The sequence below is a fragment of the Bufo bufo genome, chromosome 10 (genome assembly GCF_905171765.1).
Source record: "Bufo bufo chromosome 10, aBufBuf1.1, whole genome shotgun sequence".
NCBI lineage: Eukaryota > Metazoa > Chordata > Amphibia > Anura > Bufonidae > Bufo > Bufo bufo.
In genome coordinates, this window is record NC_053398.1 from 98,750,259 (window position 1) to 98,769,661 (window position 19,403).

At 40.5% G+C, this 19,403-nt stretch overlaps 1 protein-coding gene across 1 annotated transcript in view; it reads left to right on the forward strand.

Annotated features, from left to right (window-relative positions):
- Positions 1-418: 418 nt before the first annotated feature.
- LOC120980757 (protein naked cuticle homolog 1-like) overlaps positions 419-19,403 on the forward strand; it is a 76,557-nt gene continuing 57,572 nt past the window's right edge. The window contains exons 1-3 of the mRNA XM_040410034.1: positions 419-639; positions 771-803; positions 2,665-2,771. Coding sequence (XP_040265968.1) covers positions 615-639; positions 771-803; positions 2,665-2,771 — 165 coding nt within the window. The 5' untranslated portion in view covers positions 419-614. The remainder of the gene's footprint in view (positions 640-770; positions 804-2,664; positions 2,772-19,403) is intronic.

Here is a 19,403-nt window from a genome sequence, read left to right on the forward strand (position 1 = left end):
CGATCCGTGGAATGAGCATCCATACAGTATATGGACGGTCCAAGTCCCCAAAAAGATGAATGCTGCTATTTCTTTGTGGTCCTAACCAGCAGAAGACACCATCACCCAATGATGTCCTCATGATGTCATAGAGACTGTGATTATTCTCATGGAACAACTTGATGCTTTACTTCTCTGGCACTATCCAGTACATCATCAAACATTTCTTACGTTTTCCTAAAGGCAATTCATTAACACTTTATTTGCAAACATCACTTGGTTAATGACTTTGCACTCCTCAGTTCTGACACTCTCTTTCCTCTCACTTGTTTTTGTCCACCCTTCTCCTCTCCCACCTCCTCCTCCTCCTCTTCTGCTCTCCCCTTTCATCCCCCACTCCCAGCCCCTAACTCCTCCTTACTCTGTGTAGACTGTGTGTGTGCCTGGCAGAATGAGCAGCAGCTAACAGGATAGCATGAGGTGTCACTGCTTCTAGGGGTCTCAGCTGCTTCTGGATTGCAGGTCCCTACAATAATCTGCAGTTGTGGATTCCTATTTTTTTAGAAAATCACATGGATTTTACTGGATTGTAATGTGCATCTGATGTCCAGGATCTGGGGGTCTCCTGCTGAGAGATGGGGAAACTTTATTCCAAACATGGTGAGTGATGGTCTTTATCTGCTCTATGTGTTGATACATATTATATAGAGGCTCTTTGCTTGCAGTCAGTCATCTAATCATCTCTTTTTGTTTCTTTTTCTGTACTTCATGTTCTTTCTCCTGACTGGCAGCTGCAGTTTGCAAACCCAGAGAGAGCCCTGAAGGTAGGAAATGAAATCCCCTGACAGATTTGCTGGCCTGTCCTGGTCTGTTTGGTTATTTGTTTAGTACAGCTTTTCAGTTTTGTCAACTTTGTATCATATTGTGGGATCATGTGTCCAGTATGAATCTCATCATAGTGTAAAAAGTGTCCCTTATACTGGTTGTCTGTCTGTGTAATTCACAAAAGGTTGCATATGAAGTCCAGATGACATCACGCCTCTTCAGTAGTGGTACTTTGTCATTTTCGTTGCTTTGATCCATGGGTTGCTTTACTAGAGACTGTTTCATAGCATCCCCTTCTAACACCAAAAAGTATCAGAGCTTCTGGTACTTGTTCCAGAATACCTAGGTAATAAATATGGTCCATTTTAAGGGGACTTTGCCATGTTATGGAGTCTAGCAGATTCAGTCTTGTGCCCCAGTGGGTAATGTAATCTATAGGGGAAGTTCCTGTTCTTTATCAGTCATGGTGATCCAGGATAAAAGTATGCAGGCAGCAGTCTGAAGTATGAACTTGATAGGAAAGTTTTTGTACTTTGCAATATAGACCTAGAGCGCTTCATGCTATATACTGGAGAGTAACTTGTACTTTTTACTCTAAAGCATGAAGAGCAATGCCTTTGAGGTAAATTATACTTCCATGTTGAGTTATTTAAAGTATTTTTGAACCTTTTTGAAGGTATTTAAAATTCATATACTCATGTCTGGTCACATATTGTCCATCATGTTATAACCATCATTTCTGATATCAGACACTATTTATAGGCCACTATTTGAGGATTGCACCAAAGTATTGCTGTCAATAGAAGGTGCAAAATTGTAGAACCACCATTGGGAGTCAACTGTGCGGAGCTCCTATGAACCTTTCCAGTCATGATCATGTCATTAATATGGAGTGACACTCTTCCTTGGTTACATGTTTAAGTTAAGCCTAACTTTATAAATTCCACCTGGCTGTGGTTTTTCTTTGTAGAGAAATAATTCCAGATAAAGAAGTCAGATCACATTACATCCTTGAAACATTATAACTTTCGTGTAAGGTTTTATATATCCTAATGCATTAAACCTTGCGTACATTAGTTAGTAAGTGTCCTTTACATATTTCCAAGATGACCCATTACATTTCCCAAGTTCTGAAATATGATATATACACTTTTAATGATGATGTACTCAGATTACATATGCAGATTGCGTGAACGTTCTTATCTGTGAAATGGAATTTGGTCTTTTATCCAATAATAATAATAGGGAAGGTGAGATGTTTGATATGGTCTTATTAATTTATTACCAAATTTTCAGGCACTGGTGATCTAGGATTTGAGGCTTCTGATGATGGACTGTTGTCTGCCTAAGTGTGTTTGATCAGAGACCAGTCCTTGTCTAATCCCTTCATGTGTCACTGACCCCGTAAACTGGGCTTTACCAATACTTAAGGTCGATCTTTGAAATGCTAGCTTCCTGTGATCTAGTCTAATTCCTTGGAATGTCTTAGATCACTGATATGGTCAAAGTGTTTTTGTCAATTCAAAGACGCTTTAAACTTAATTTTTCATAGCTTTGTTTAAAATAGGTCTCACTTGAGGTCATACTTGATGCCAGAGCAATAAAGTGTCCTCCAACTCATTATAACTGACAACCCATCATTCTGTAATATGGACTTTGAGGATCTGTGTTTTTTTATTATTAATCTATTTGGTTTATAAAGTGGGTGCCAGTATTGGTAGTATACCAGTAATTGAATGCAGATTTCAGTTTAGGATTACAGAGTCTATGTTGGGTGTTACAAAATTGTATTTGATAGTTGGATTATTGAGCTAAGTGTTCACTTCTGTTTGAAAACTCAGTCATGCCTTTTTTCTGTAGGTGACAGCTTTGCAGTAAATGCTTGCTTGGCCCGGAAAGGCATAGAAGAATGGATTGCTAAACAGAAGTCGTCAAATATTCCCAATCACAAAATTGGGTTTAAGAGGGTAAGTCATTGCCTTCAATGTGTGCCATATGATTTTGAGGAATCACTTGCTTATTTATATGGTTGTTGGTTAATTTCCATAAATCTATTATTCTATCGATATTGGATGTAAGTCTTCAATTCTATTTGTAAGGAATTTAGCAATAGGCCATATTGGCTGCATGGTGTTTGACTTTGGAAGAGTATTTTTTCACAAGCATAACCCATTATGAGGTACCGGCTCCAAAAAGTTGATTGATCACTGATTATGTTGGTAGCTTGATAGCATTGATACAAAACATCTAGCTCAGTTTTGGTATCTATACTTTTCAACATTTGTTATAACTTTGGTTTTGTAAATGATAAGACAGTTTGTGATCAACTTCCAGTTCAGGGGAATAATCCAAAATAGGGTTATCCTTCAGCAGAGCCACAAACCAACATGCCGTTTTTATGAGTAACCTCCAGTGATTTTGTCTACCACTCTGTTTTTCCTCTCTGTTTTATAGATAGACCTATTCGGTTCTAGAATGGACAGCATTTGGTCTGAATACTGACCTAATAAAGTCAATGAGCCAGTTGGTATGTGCAGTTCTCCGCACAGACCATCAGTCCATGCAGAGAAAATAGCAACACATACCATTTTGGTGTGATTTTCCCAAGACTTGCCCATACAAGAGAATAGGTGTGCAAGAAAAAAAAAATCCATCCCCCCCCCCCCCCCCAGGCAGTGCTTAGATGAGTTGGAGCTCACTCGTCTGAATGTGCCCTTAGACTTGCAATATGAAAAGTAATGAAGTAACTTTTTCACAATGTATTCCAAATAATGCCACCAGATGTACATTTATCTTGCCAGTAATCGATTGTTCTTTTCATGAAACGTTTCGTGTTTTTCATATATAGCGTGAGGAACCTAGTTGGAAGTGTTACTCTTACTGTCAAGAACAGCTGCCGCACAAGATGTTGGCTTTGGCATTACTTTTAAATTTCTGGCATTGTTCCATTTAACATTAACCCGTACTTTGGAGATCGATGCGGCACATAAGTATAGAAGCAAAGGGATGAAACAGATGCATATCAGAGAGAAGAAATCCTGTTTTACTACTTTGTATCTCTTCTGAGCACAACTATGTGTCACTCTTCTGCGGGAAACTTCATTTCAACACATAAGCTCCTTCCATTCAACTGTTTGATTAATGGCAGCTTTCTAAGCACTTCAGAACCTAGATAAAGCAAATACGTTTATCTGAGGGCTGGAAAATGCATCAGTCCTACAACAAAAGATTTCACAGGAAGATTATAGAGGTGGAGAGCTTTTTGAAATACTTGTTTGCTTTCCCTTCTTAAAAAAAATAAAAAGGTGTCAGAAGTTGTATGCAGAGATGAGCCTGATTGTTTCACATGGCTTGAGATGAGCACGGAATGCAGCCATTTTGCAAGGTCATAGCCATCCGCACACATGTTTTCTTTCTTTTCTTTTCAATGTCTGGCAAAGAAGTCCACACACTATTCCCAGATAACTACCAGGTGCTTAAGAAATGAGCCAGCTGCTCAGATCCTAACCCAAAAAATTAAGCAATGACTGCATATTTGGAATATAATTTTTCTAGTTATGCTTTTTAGGGCTTAGAAGTGATTTTAAAGGTTAGGTTTAACGTTGTTAAACCTGAATTTAGGTATATAACGGATAAATATCAGTTCTTTAGCATACTACATCAAGCTCATAATAAGCTTACGGGGATGTATGGGAGGCTGCCGATCTAGCAGGCAGGCATAAACAAGCCAGTACCTGTTGACCAGTGATGGACCAAGCTTTTTTGACCCCTAGAGCCACCCTATATCTATAAAGAACTGCTGATATCATCAAGCTCCAATGGGTTATTTCAGTATTAACCCATACAAAAAAAGACCCTTGATGCAAGTGGTTGGTCCTAAATGGGTATCATGAAACCTTTGGGGTTTATTTTTGCATCAGAGGCTGGGTCCACCAAAGGCTCCTCTGGTTCTTTTTTGCCCATACCGAACCTACTGACTTGGAAGCCACAGTAATTTCAAGTTTTTTAGGAGTTCCCCTATGTGTTACCGGTTCATTTGGGTGTGTGCAGGCTTTTTGACGTGTTCTAGATATACATACATTTTCAAAGACTGTAGGACCCTGTTTTTTTTGGAGGTGCCCATCGTATTTTACATAGCACTTTATCAGTTTCCTTCAACTTTTAAAGAGAGTAAGCTACCACTGGGTGAGCAAAAAGTCACGTCCAATCCATATGCAATGCAACTGATTTACCAAAATATACAGGGGCAGATTTACTAATCCTATAGATGATTTAAGATAAGGCAGTCTGTCTAGATCAGCACCAGATTTATCACAGGGGTTAAGGATGATAAATGTGGCGCAGGGGCAGACACTTTTGTCTAATTCTATACTACATATTGGCTTACTTTGAGACTGAAATTTACGCTACAATTGTGGCTCAGTTTTAGTGCAAAACCACAAATGTTAGACCACACACTCTTTCCGGCAAAGCCCCACCCCTTCTGCTCAACCTACACCCCCTTTACAGGCAAGTCGAAAGACTTTGGGGATACCTTAGTTGTGTCAAATTGCAGTAGGTACAGAGAGACAGAGACATTAGTAAATCTGGCTTGTTGTTTGTTTCGCATCCTATGATGAGGAGTAAAGTAGACATTGCTTTAAAATTATGTATTGCTATACTATTGATAGGGGCAGATTGACCCTAGATCGTACAGTAAAATTTCTTGATGGCCCAGGGGGCTGACCTAGCCCCCATCTTTGCCACTGGCTAGGTACATAATAAGCTATCAGTGGTAATTAACTCTGTGAAAATCTGGTACGCATGTACCCGGCCAGCGACATACCCTCCTGAAATCAACTATGTTCCACATCCTGCTCCACATCCTGCCTCTGTTGATGGCCAACTGAGAGGTACAGCTTTTGGGGCAATATATTGTCTGGCATTGCTGTATGTGGTATTTTGCGCTATGGTGTTGCTGACCCCCTACTTTTCCTGTCAATTTAGAACCTCCTACAATATGGGGCTACTTTTAGGTATTATTTTTCAGGGCCATTTTAGGTTCCCAATCCACCCCTGACTACTGAAACATAGAAACATAGAATGTGTCGGCAGATAAGAACCATTTGGCCCATCCAGTCTGCCCAATTTACTAAATACTATGGATAGCCCCTGGCCCTATCTTATATGAAGGATGGCCTTATGCCTATCCCATGCATGCTTAAACTCCTCCACTGTATTTGCAGTTACCACTTCTGCAGGAAGGCTATTCCATGCATCCACTACTCTCTCAGTAAAGTAATACTTCCTGATATTACTTTTAAACCTTTGCCCCTCTAATTTAAAACTATGTCCTCTTGTAGCAGTTTTTCTTCTTTTAAATATTCTCTCCTCTTTTACCTTGTTGATTCCCTTTATGTATTTAAAAGTTTCTATCATATCCCCTCTGTCTCGTCTTTCTTCCAAGCTATACATGTTAAGGTCCTTTAATCTTTCCTGGTAAGTTTTATCCTGCAATACTGAGCATTCGACAAGCTTTAGTAACTATGCCCTACTGTGCAAATATAGTATCAATTGGCATATCTGGTTTATTTTGTGCAAGCCAATCCTTTCCCAAAAAAGATAAACGAGGCTCCATAGGCACATCTTTTTTAATTTACATGATGAAAATAGTATTATAATACTAGATTTCATCCATAACCTAACTGTGTTCATTAGTGAAGCCTTATCTCTAGGTAACACTCCTAGGTGGTTCTTTCAGCCATTTGAATTCACCTTTAAATGCACAACCTTTACATCTTCCCTCACTATAGAAATGTTTGGTCAACGTCAAAGAATGGATTCCTGGCAATTATCTCATCACTGGCTACCAGTATATCATCTATTCAACAAGTCCTTTGTTCTTATAACACTTTTGTCTCAGAAAGCGCAGATCACTTAGACTTTGGAATTTCTGACTGCGGAGGGATTATAAAGCTTACATTATATTTGCTGCAACTGTTTTTTACGTTTAATAGAAGGAGCGTGCGGACAACTCCTGCAGCAATTCGTCTTTCTTTGATGTTCTTCTTCACAGAATGTTTATAGTTTCTAATAAAAGGATTTATTCTTCTTTCTGATTTAACAAAGAAAATGATTAATGGTGAGATTGTTCTTCTAGATTCTTTAATCATTGCAGGAAAGAATATTCAAAAATGTAGGGAAGGGCAAATAATTGTGACGTCGGCATACTGTTTATGCATATCTGTCTAGGTTCGTAGCATTGTTTGACACAGTATAAAAATTAAGCTTGCATTACCAGCCATAGTTTTACACTACTGTTGTAGAGTCATTTTAGACATTGCTCATCATATGTTTTGGGTCATTTTACGAGAAGTACATGTAAGTATTATAAAGCCAAAGCAGCCCAGTGCTCTGGTATAATATAATATGACCTATCAGGGAATATGTACATCATAGAGGGGAGTCCGCTGCTCAGGACCCCTCACTATGTGCCAAAACAGAGGCCATGCTACATTTGGACTTTAGCTTGCGATAACAGCTGATCACTGGAAGCAGCCTTCGTAAGAAAACCTCTTAATTAAGGGGGTTTGTTCCATCATAGCAATTTTGTACTTGATTGAGAACAAGTTTCTCTGAGTCCTTCAAGTGAGTGGAGTGAAAGTCATGCATATGCATTGCCACTCACATACTTATCACATACTTATCACATCTCACATACTTATCTCCTATCCACATGATCTGTGATAAGTGACAATTGCAGGCCCACCCCTTTAACGTATGCTTTTTAAATATGTTTATATTGGAGGACCACATTTGTCAGTATTTGCAAGAATTGTATGCTTGGCTATTTATATATGTGCCAGTCCTTGATGATACATTGATGCAGGGCCTTGATGACTATATAACTTTTCCAAGAGGTTTATCCTTCCAGCCACCCCTAGGGGGAGCTCAGTGCAAAGAGATGTTTAAAGCTTTCATTGTAGTCAGTGGTAGCTGTATAGATTCCTATGCACTAAGCTCCCCCTAGCGGTGGCTGCAGGCAGATACTTTTATAATAATCTGTGTGAGGGCAAGCAGAAGATTTATTAATGCATTTATGCCAGTGGTGTGATGTAATTACATTGAGATGTTAAATGTGGTACTATATTTATGAAGCATCTTACATTTAGGCCTCATGCACGCGGCCGTTCTTTGGGTCCGCATCCGAGCCGCCGTTTTGGCGGTTCGGATGCGGCCCCATTCACTTCAATGGGGCCGCAAAAGATGCGGACAGCACTCCGTGTGCTGTCCGCATCCGTGGCTCCGTTCCGCGGCCCCGCTAAAAAAATATAACATGTCCTACTCTTGTCCGCGCTTTGCGGACAAGAATAGGCATTTATATTGCCTGCGCCCGTTCCGCAAATGCGGAAGGCAACACGGGCGGCTTCAGCTTTTTGCGGATCCGCGGTTTGCGGACCGCAAAAAACGGCACGGCCGTTTGCATGAGGCCTTAGAAGTCAGACAAAGTGGGTGTTGCAGAGGGCAACATTTTATTGCAATTGTTTAATTGAAAGTTTCCAGCTAATATAAATAAATTGATCAAGGTCATCACACTTTTGCATCCTTCACTGCATGGGGGTGTTCGAACTGGGAACTAGGTGGGGATGGGGCTATGTTAAATTTTGGAAATGGCCCTATGAGATCTGTGTATGCCCTCAGTCTAGGGGTTCACTTTAAGAATTTTGGCTCTAGACATTTTTTTTTTGCCTTCTCTGTATTCTTTCTTTACAATGATCCTGCAATCTGAGTTGACCAATGCTTTCTTGATTTGGGAAGTGGAGAGAAATAACAGAAAGTTTTTTAGTGATAACAGTAATATTGGTACTAGAGAGTTAAAGGGAATCTGTTACCACAAAATGCAGTGCAATCTGCAGAAAACCTGTTATAGAGCAGGAGGAGCTGAGAAGATTGATATATAGTTTTGTGGGAAAATACTCAGTAAAACGTATACATTTATATCTCTGCTTTCTCTGACTTCAGTTGTACACGGGGATGGGGGCTGTCTTATCATATTGATAACATTCCCTGTGTAAGTGTGTATACAGAGATAGCTGTCAGTCATTGATAGCTGTACATGGGATGAGCTTAAGTTCAGAAAAAGCAGAGATATAAATGTACAAATTACAAGTTTTACTGAATCTATTTCCATAAAACTATATATGTATCTGCTCAGCTTCTCCTGTCCTATAACATGCTGCCTGCAGATTTTGTGGCGACAGGTCATGTTTAACTGAGTACTATGAACACTAACAATGTTTGCTAGATGGCAAGAGCCAAACAGGATGTTAGTTTAAAAGGAATCGTAATTAGAATTCAAAGTTATGAAAAGAAAAGTCAACAATTTGTGCGACTAGTATATCCCACTGCCCTTTTTATAGATAGACTATGCTACTATAATGTTTCTTGAAGTATTAAAAAGTTCCAACTTTTAGTGGAAAGTACAATGTTGAATGTAAAAGATCAAAGAGGCAGAGGATTAAAGGAGTATTACCAACACAGACATACATATATGCCATAGATGTCTAATAGAACCAGATCCACACCTCTGAGACCCATAACTATGGAGAGAATGGGAGTACCCAACAGTTTTAACCCAACTGGTGAGGAGAAGGCTGATGCATCTAGGCGGAGGGGATTACACATGTGTGCAGCTCTCTCCATTCACTTGCAAAAGCAGTTGAGCCACTGGCCACCTCTCCATTCTCTGCTTTGATGCGGCCTGGCTTCAACAGGTGGGTAAAACCCCAATGTAAAATGCAGGTTAAAAGAGTTTATATCTCCTCACTAGAAGGAGTTATGCTACGACAGCCACAACTCTTGAAAGCATATTGCATGGGAAGTTGATCTGAAGGGCATAGCTGCAGTTCCAACCTAAAAGAGCATCTGGCAGCATGATCAACCCTATTAAACCAGGCATAATACCTGGTAGGGTTGATCATGCTGAGCATACCTGTATTTTATCTCTATGGTATACTGCTGCAGCAATATATGACTTTTTATATTCATGTAGATGACCTTTTTGGAGCACCCTAATCTTGGAAACATCTTTAAGAGTGTCTCCTTTGAAATCCCAGGAATAGTATTCAGTGATGAAAAATATAAACAGCAAGATTCCAGGGCACTGTTTCTGAAAGAATATGAAACCTTCATTTAACATAGCATGCTGTACACTGGATTCTGAGGTTGTACCAACCTCTTCCTCAGGTACTCTTCATGGACACCTACAAAGTCAATATGACCAATAACATTCTTGCTGCTCTTCAAAATTTGGTGATGTCATAACTGTTGGCACAGGGAAACCCCATTGATGTCATCTGTCTTAATCAAAACTTAAAGGGGTTTTTCTGAGACTTTACTACTGATAACCTATCTTCTGGATAGGTCATCAGTATCTGATTGTTGGGGGTCCATCACCCGGGACCCACAATGATCAGCTGTTTGAGACGGCACTGACTCTCGCAGTAGCACCGCTGCCTTCTCTCAGCTTTCTCTAGGCTATGTGATGTCACGTACATTGGCACCTCGTCTAGGCGCAGTTCAGCCCTATTGAAGTGAATGGGGCTGAGTTGTAATACCAAGCACAGCTGCTATCAAATGGACGGCGCTGTGCTTGGTGAGTAGGGAGAGGGCCGCAGGGCTACGGTGAGCCTTCTCAAACAGCTGATTGGCGAGGGTTACAAGTGTCAAATCTCCACCAATCAGATACTGATGACCTATCCTTAAGATAGGTCATCAGTTGTAAAGTCTCCCTTTTAAGGTGCTCTAATAATCGCCAAAATCTCAATGATATTCCGCTAGTTTTGTCTTACATTGGTATTTGAAGTGGTATAAATGAATGTTAAAAAGGTGGAATCACCTTCTCGAGGGCATCTCTTCAATACTCTATCAACAGAATTCAAGTATTACCAAAATCAGGAGCTGAACCATGCAAAAATAGACAAATGACAAACCAAAGTACCCAAACGGGCACTGCACAAGACTAAAACTTAGAGAAGGTTAAAAACTCCTGTAAAGTTCTCTTTCCATGTCTTCCTCTGCTGAGCCTATATTATCTTTCAGTAGTTAGATTATGTGTAGACTGGCTGGCAGCAAAGTGGTTAAACTTGTCAATGTTGTTTGCTTATTAACTCTTGGGGGGAATACCCCTTTAAAGAGACTAAATGCTCTTGTGACATAATGAAGGGATTAGCTGCACTGCCAGCAATGTAACAAAGCCGGATTCCAAGGAATTATCTCTGAGCGATACCAGTTGCTTCCATAAGCTGGGTTCAGACCTCTGTACAGAGTTTGGGACACTAAGCCCCCCTCTCCATTAATTCATTATTTTGGGCTCTGACACAAAGCAGATTTATTGGCTGACAATTTGTTAGTGAACCATCTGGATTTCCAGCTGCTTTAATCAAACGGATGTCCAGCTGCCTCAGTGTGTGCTTCACGTATACTTTTCACCTGGATGATATCATATTAATTAAAGTCTACCTCCATTATAGATCACGAATGCAAGTCTCCACCCAATGTCAAAGCAAAACTTCATTAAAAATACTTCCCTCGTGCCACGTTGAGCAACAACCCTTTGAGGAGCCCCAAAAATACTACAAATAGTGGTTGTTAAAGTCCCTCAGTCATGGAAATACCTGAACCCAGGTACCAAGCAGGGTAGCAAGGAAGCAGTGGACTATAGGCTGCCGTAGAAAACAGTCTAAAGCTTCCAGAAGGGACTTTGGTGAAACCAACATAAGTTCAAATTGTCAACATCTTAGTTGTCAGCAAGCTCCAGAGTACTAATGTTATGTCCATTCATGACATGGTTGAAGCTTCAAACTACAAGTCCGAGAACTCAAGTGCTGCCTCCCAAACGGTGTCCACAAACAAAATCCACCGTGTTAACAGGCCCTTAAGGGAATATTTTCATTTGAGACATTTACGTCATATTGATAAGATGTGACAAAAATAGGTGTGGGACCCACCTGTGAGACCTGATCAAGAACATGGCGGTGTTCTGAATTCATGTACAGCATCCTCTCTATTCACTTCTATGGGACTTCAAAAACCACCTGCCTGAGCTAGCATGCTTGCCAAGTTTTTGAAGTTCCATAGCAATGAATGGAGGGTTGACCACACATGCGCGACACGCTCTCAATTCACCTCAAAACCCCGTTCTTGAGATAGGTCTGGGTCCCACCTCTGGGACCTGCTCTTATCAGACATTTATGGCATATCCTATCGATATGACATAATTGTCCCAGATGGGAATACCATTTTAAAGAAAGTTTCAGAGAATATACAGTACATTGGTGGCTTTTCCTTAGGATATGTTTGATGTGGGATCCAATCCTGGAACCTAAATGTAGGGGTTTACTGGAGCAGTGCAGCCATTGGAAGATATTGTTTCTTCTTGTGGAGTCTTACAGGCAAGGCTCCCTTTGAAAAAGTATGTAAACTTGAGCTTCTTCAGAGGAAAGCCCTAGAGAGACAGGTTTCTTCCTCCTTCAGGAATGCAAATTTACATTATCAGATACAGTGTTTTTTCTCAAGAGTCGACTCCCCGCCGATAACACATTAAAGGCCTATCATAAGAGTAGGCCATGGGTGTGTATTGCTGGGAAAAGAACTGTAAGGCTAATGTCACACCTACAGTGTGAAACTCCGGCATGGCTTTTCCGGCAGACAAGCAGAGAATTGTCCGGACACAAACCGCAGAAAGTTCTCTGCTTGTCTACCGGAATGCGTACGGATCTCTGCCAGACCCCATTATACTTAATGGGGCCGGTGGACATTCCATCCGCATCCAGCAGTGCACCTGGATCTATGAAACTAGTCAAAGGTTGGGGTCATATGTCACTGATTAGCTGCGGATTTGCCAACGCAAATTTCTGTGCAGCAAATCGGCAAAGTGGATCAGAATTTCTGAATTCTCATCCACACACTGCATAAAAAATGTTGTTGCGTTGTAGATTTGAAATCCATAGTATGTCAATTTATACAGTGGATTTCTCAGATTTCACCCTTTGCAATGGAGAAGGTGAAATCTGCTGACTTTTCTGCTGCAAAAAAACCTATATTTTTTTGCCTTTTTTGTGCATTTTTTCCTGCTGGACTTTCAGGCACTTGTGAACCCAGCCTAAGGGTATGTTCACACGTGACTGATAGCGCCGTACATTTGAATGGCGTTGTTTTTGCAGCATGTACATTAATATCTACAAGCCATTTTCAGAAGAATGGGAGTTTTGCAGAGGTTTCTGCAACAAATCTGACGTAATTTGAATACACTCTAAAGGGTGTATCCCAGAGTAGATAAAGGGTGCCCACAAACATCAGCAGTGCTGTTTTTGGGGGTAAAAAGCAGGCCCTTTAGAATTATTCCAGCAAACCTAGAAACAAATGATAAAAGTAAAACGTGGGTAAACATGTGGACACTGCTTGTCCATCTGTAGAATTTTCTGCATGTTCTTAAAACAGTTTGCAGAACTCTTGAAGAGAACACAAGGGTTAATTTCCTGCTGATTTCTTTAATTTTCAGCTGGGAAACAGCTAAGGGACTTGGCAGACGGGACTGAAAAATCTTTCTTTCCTACAGCCCACAGAGCAGTGGGAGAGGCTCCCTCTGCAGCCAGTTGTCTTACAGCCTGAACATCATAGTGAAGAGGAAGCGCATGTCTGATATCCTGGGACACAGCGAGAAGGATTTTATCTAAACTTCTCAGTTTTAATTGTAATGAGACAAAATTGGATGAACATACTATGTTTTTTGTGTGCATTTTTTATGGTTAGCTTTCCTTTAAGGCTATGTTCAGCAGACTTCTTGGTTGTATGTTTGGGCTGCTCGGTCTCATTTCTAGAAATATGAATAGGAGAAATATCTATAAGTGTTTTCAGGATCAATTTCTTTTCCTTTCAAAAATGTTTTTAGGAAGCTAAACATTACAGTTATAACACACTTGATTTGGAAACACGATAAAAAGGTGTCGATAAACCAGAAAGCATATTTGAAATATTTTCATGTTTTTTCTTAAAACTATTCTCCTATTTTCAGACTGCTATTTGTATTCCCACAAGATGAATGAAAGGAAAGATTTCTTTTTTTTTTTACGGGTTACGTGGCATCCAATGGGTTAATGCCGCATATGAAACACATAAACAGACTGGGAAGGAAGTAGCTGAATAAATACAGACTCCCAGGGTGCTTTGAGGTAGTAGCCAATAAAGACTTGGAGGAGGACTAAAGTGAGTAGGACAATCAGTCGTCTCTTTTAGAGGCAGCCTTTCATGTAGGCTGTTAGCAGTTTTGGAAGGGGTCGGGATTTCACCTCTGTGGTCTCCTTCATGTTAAAAAAATAACATCAGCAGCTCCTGGTGAAGCCTCTGCAGTGTAAAAACAAATAGGAGCACCATTTTGTTTGCTTTTCTTTTTGGTAAGGACATGTCTGTCTTACTGCGTCCTCTTCTTATGTTCCACTTTTCACTATTGGACATTTGTGGGATAAATCAAGACTGACAATATTACTACGTGGGTTATGGACATGAAAGCGAAGAATTTTGAGAGGCAACATAATATAAAAGTGTCATTCGTTTAGTTAAAACTCCATATTTGATTAAAGGGGTTATGCAACCACTAAAATAACTCCCCATACGCCCGGGCCCTTCACACGGATTGTACTTACCTCGGTCCCCAACACCCTCCTGGTCACCGCACAGCTGCCGCTGCATCTCAGGAGGCCATGACAGGAACAAGCCTCCCTAGCGTCACTCAGGATGCTAGGGAGGCTTGTTTCTGTCGTGGCCTGCTATTGGCTCGCACTCCCCCCCCCCCCCCTGATGCCAGATGTTTTCATCCGCGCGACGGGGGGATGCAGCGGTGGCCGTGCTGGCATGAGAAGTGATGCGGATCCCTGAGAGTGAGGTAAGTACAATCCGTGTGAGGGTCCCGGGCATATGGGGAGGCATTTTAGGGGTTGAATAACCCCTTTAACATTGACTATACAGTCAGCTTATTTTTAGTTTGGTAAGGACTGTGTGAGGACTTTTTCACTTATGCTGTACAACTCTCCGACAGAGAACAGCCTGCCAGAGCTCTCTAGATCCAGCATAGCCAGATGTTACTTCATGCCCACCAGCCCCGTTGACTGCAATGGGACCCAGCAGAGATCCAGCTTCAACCCATAAAATATATCAGGATTCGTCAGGATAAAAACCTGTGCGTGCAGCTTGTTTTTTTGTCTGGCGTAGCAGCTGGATCTCTGCCGGGGTCCCATTATAGTCAATTGTGCCAGTGGGCATTGCGGTAACATCTGGCTGTGCCCGATCCAGCAGCCTGCCAGAGAGCTTTGACACTAGTGTGAAACTCTCCTGGCTAATCTAAGCTCAGATAATACCACCATACACCATTTCAATACTGCCACAAACAGCCCACACACCATATTAGCCCACACTATATATTTGCCAAATAAGATGATAAATCCTAATAATACTCTCTTAGAGCGCTGCCATAATACTACCATATAGTTTCTATACAATACTGTGAATCAGTTCCGAAATAATACCACCATGCACTGCAAAATAGTACTAGGTTTTAGTTTTCTCACAGAGCTGCCATCCTAGGGGATGTCCACCAAAAAACTGGGGTCCTGGGAATCATATGTGACTACAGTGCTGGGATCTCTTCCCAGCTACTGTGCCTCCACTAATATGACTCTTATATCTGATTTCCACATACTTCAAACTTGTGTTCAATATGTTTTACTGGTTTCTCATCTTATAAGGGGCAAATTAGATTACAGGTGGAGAATGTTTCCAGTCAGCAGACATTCTTCAGGCCATCTGATTGCTCAGTCTGTTGTTGCAGACAGTTCCAGACTAATAATGATTTTCGGCAAAGAAAAAATCTCATTCTCACATATGGTGTGCCAATGTTCTCCTCGGGATAAATTAGTAGATATAAGTGATCTGTATTTATGAGGCTGGTATACGAGAAATATCAGTGCTCAGTGACTATGTCCATCCATCCATATGGTAATGTTGAGCTAAATCACATTTTTAGATCTCATAAAGCTTGGTTCTTCTCAGAAACTTGTATATCCAAAATAAAAAGGTTCATCTAGTTCCTAAATATGGCTTTCATTGAAAGCTTTGTTTCTCATTAAATGCAAAGGCCTGTGTTACAGATGGACTGTTTCTGATATAAATGATGTGCCTCAAACTAAGGGTCCATTCACACGTCCGTAGTGTATTGCGGATCTGCAATACACCCGGCTGGCACCCCTATAGAACTGCGGACAAGAATAGAACATGTTCTATTTTTTTCAGGGCCACGCTCTGGAAATGCGAATGCGGACAGCACACTGTGTGCTGTCCGCATCTCTTATGGCCCCATAGAGAATGAATGGGTCTGGATTCGTTCCGCAATGTTGCGGAACGGATCCGGACCCATTCTACGGACGTGTGAATGGACCCTAAAAGTGTGTGTCTTCATGAAAAAAAAAACTGCTCATATGCTATGGACACCTTATAGAGGGGGTTGATCTTAATAACCACCATATATTCAGGGTTGGACTGGCCCACCAGAGTATCTTCTAGTTGGCCCAGGCTCTGATAAGAAAAAAACAACATTTGGCTGCCTTTGGAGCCAATCAGTTGCCGATAAAATCTATTTGTTTTATTCAAAGCCTATTAGACTTTATTGGTGACATAAGGGTTGACCCTTGAGAATAGTTTCCTCAAGAAACCCCAGTCTGAGACTCTATGTACCTCTACATTATAAACAGTTACAAAAAGGTGCTCTTCATGAGACAGCCTATTTAACTTTGTGTAAAATGTATATGAATATGTTATGGAGCTCTATCACTATTACTGAAATGTGAATAATGTGCTAAATGTGAAAACTTATCTATGACTAAGGATTGCATTTTACTCTCTGTATTTAGTTAACTACCTAGGAACATTCCTATACTTGAGCATTTTCACTCAACCACCCACTGAGTGATCCAACTGGTCTGATTTCACAACAGAAAAGCCTCACTTTACAGCAAGGTCTTTGAATATGGTTAACTAATTAAATAGTATTCTTTTTTGTGTTGGTCAGGAAAATGGCTTCATATAAGTTTCAAGTGGCATAGATGAATCTGTAATACACCACCCATAGAAGTTTATGGATCTGAATGTACATCCTTATGCCTCCATACATCTCTAGTTTCACACAGAGCTATACATAGGTTTATTGAGCTCTTTGACTGAGGCATTTAAGAATACATCTCCATAAAACCTGTTTTTCATGATGCGATAGTTGTGCGGTTCCTCTCCCAACCACTAGCAGTAAGTTCGAACATGTCCCTCCTGCCGCTAACAGATGTGTGAAGGTCCTCTCCAATGTATAAATGGTGTGTGGATTTCTCCCCCGTGACTATTTTATGACAGATCAATTTGTTTTTACATCTGGTTTGGTCTATTAGTAATGTTAACCTCTGCTTTCAATGGAAAAAAAAATCCATTCCTCTCGCTATTGGTTTAGAACAAACTTTGCATCGCTATGTGAGTCCCTGGGACAAGAACATTTTTGCAATCTTTTTATAATGTCACGGAGGGTCCAAAAGGATTTGAACTTCTTGTTCCTTAGATCTTTGCTAGAAATGTGGAAAGACTTTTGAAATCCTGGCATCAAACTCTGCCAAATTCTTCTGAGCTCTGTCGTGAATCCTAGCCATATAAAATACTTCTTTTCTGAGCCTGTTTCATTACACAGACGGCAAAAAATGCAGAGTCCTGGATGGAGATCCTCTTTGTTTTGCTTGTTTGGATGTGAGAAGGGTAATCTTTGCTTTTTATTCTAGTTCTCCCTTTGACGTCTTTTGTGTTTTAGGAAAAACATCCAGGCTACTCTAACTTAGACAAACTCCTCTCACAAAGGCTGCTCTGTTAAACATCTTTTAAGAGTTCATTTTGATGGGATTGAGAAGCTTTGGCAGACGAGAACAAAGAGATCGTAAAGACAAACTTATTTTGCAGTCATTGAGACTTGATAATGTCTGTAGTCTTACCCTAAACAATAAAAGTAATATATAGTTGATGCTAACAACAGTGCTTTTTTTCTTGTGCTTTATCCATTGTGGTTGCCAAATTGTAACAAAAATATGGTCAGGTATGAGCCTTCCACTGGCCATACACATTAAATATCTTTTGGCCGAACCTTCAGTGGGTCCAGCCAACCATCTAATGTGTATAAGAGCCTTCTGACGGCAAAGAGCTACCTAATGTATATAGCTGGCCTTAGACCCCATAGAATAATGAAGATGTATAAAGCTGTCATGTGCATGAGGTTTTAAGGCTAGGTGCATGTACTCCAGTTAGACTACAAATTTTATTCTCACAAATATTCACTTAAAGGAGCTATCCCATGATTAAAGTAAAAATGGGAACCAGACATAATGTAGTACATGATGATCTCTTTCTAATAAAGCTAGAACCAGCTCTGTGCCTCACACGGATCCAAAAATCTTTCTATTCGTTGCTCCAACTGCTCAGCTACGTTCATTTTCAGCTGGCAGCTCAGGGGGCATGTCCTTTCTGAGGGGGCGTGCCCATGTGCTGCAGCTCTCTCCCTATAATTGTCACAGCTTCTAACAGTAGATACAGCTGGTTGTAGTAGGAGGATGGAACTGAGCATGTGCAACCACCTCAGCAAGGTGGACAAAGAACAAAGGAAAAGGATCAATAGCTGCTAGTGCTATACATATGTATTGTATTGAATAAATCAGTTGCTATACTATATTTTTACTTTCATACAATTACAAAACTATTTAGATCCAGGTGATGGTTTGAAAAATGTTGAATATTTTTTCATGGGACAAGCCCTTTAAGACTAAATCCATATGTTACAACAATTCATTTGTATATGGAGATTACTCTCTCTGATACCATTTGCAAATGTCCAATTACAGTATATTGAATATTCCTCTGTCTAGAAGCCTTTGTAGTAATCCAGAGGAAATAATGGGGTCTTCAGAGTGAGAACCTACCCACTCTTGGTTTTGTAGTAACATGCTGTCTTGGTTTCATTATGTACGTCATAGGTTTATTTCTGGTTTACAGCCATTAGTGATTTGGACATTGTTAACTAGAGCGACCCAGGAGTAACAGATCGTTTTCAACTGAGGCATCAACACCATAAATCCTTTACACAGGCTGGCCTCACAGTGTACCTAACTGATTTGTGTCCTCCTTTGATATAGGATAGGATCCTTATGTCTATTCAGCTGATATCATGATTGCAAAATGCAGTCACTTCGAGCATGCACACACAAAAAAACCTTCTTACTGCGGGAGCTCTTGGTGTTGCAACCATAATACAAACCCCCAAAAAGTGGTCTAAGGTCTGATTCATGAAGCCTGATTGAAACCTGAAGGGTAAATATGGTCATCAGCCAGAGTTATTTATGGTATTTTCTACAAGGCTAGACAGATTTATATAAAATCAATAGATTATTGTAACAGCTTATTAAACGTCTTCTGTAAGTTTACCTTGAAGGAACTGAAAAATCAAGCAAAATGCTGTGATCTACCAGAGAGCTGTGCATGAATTCTCGGCT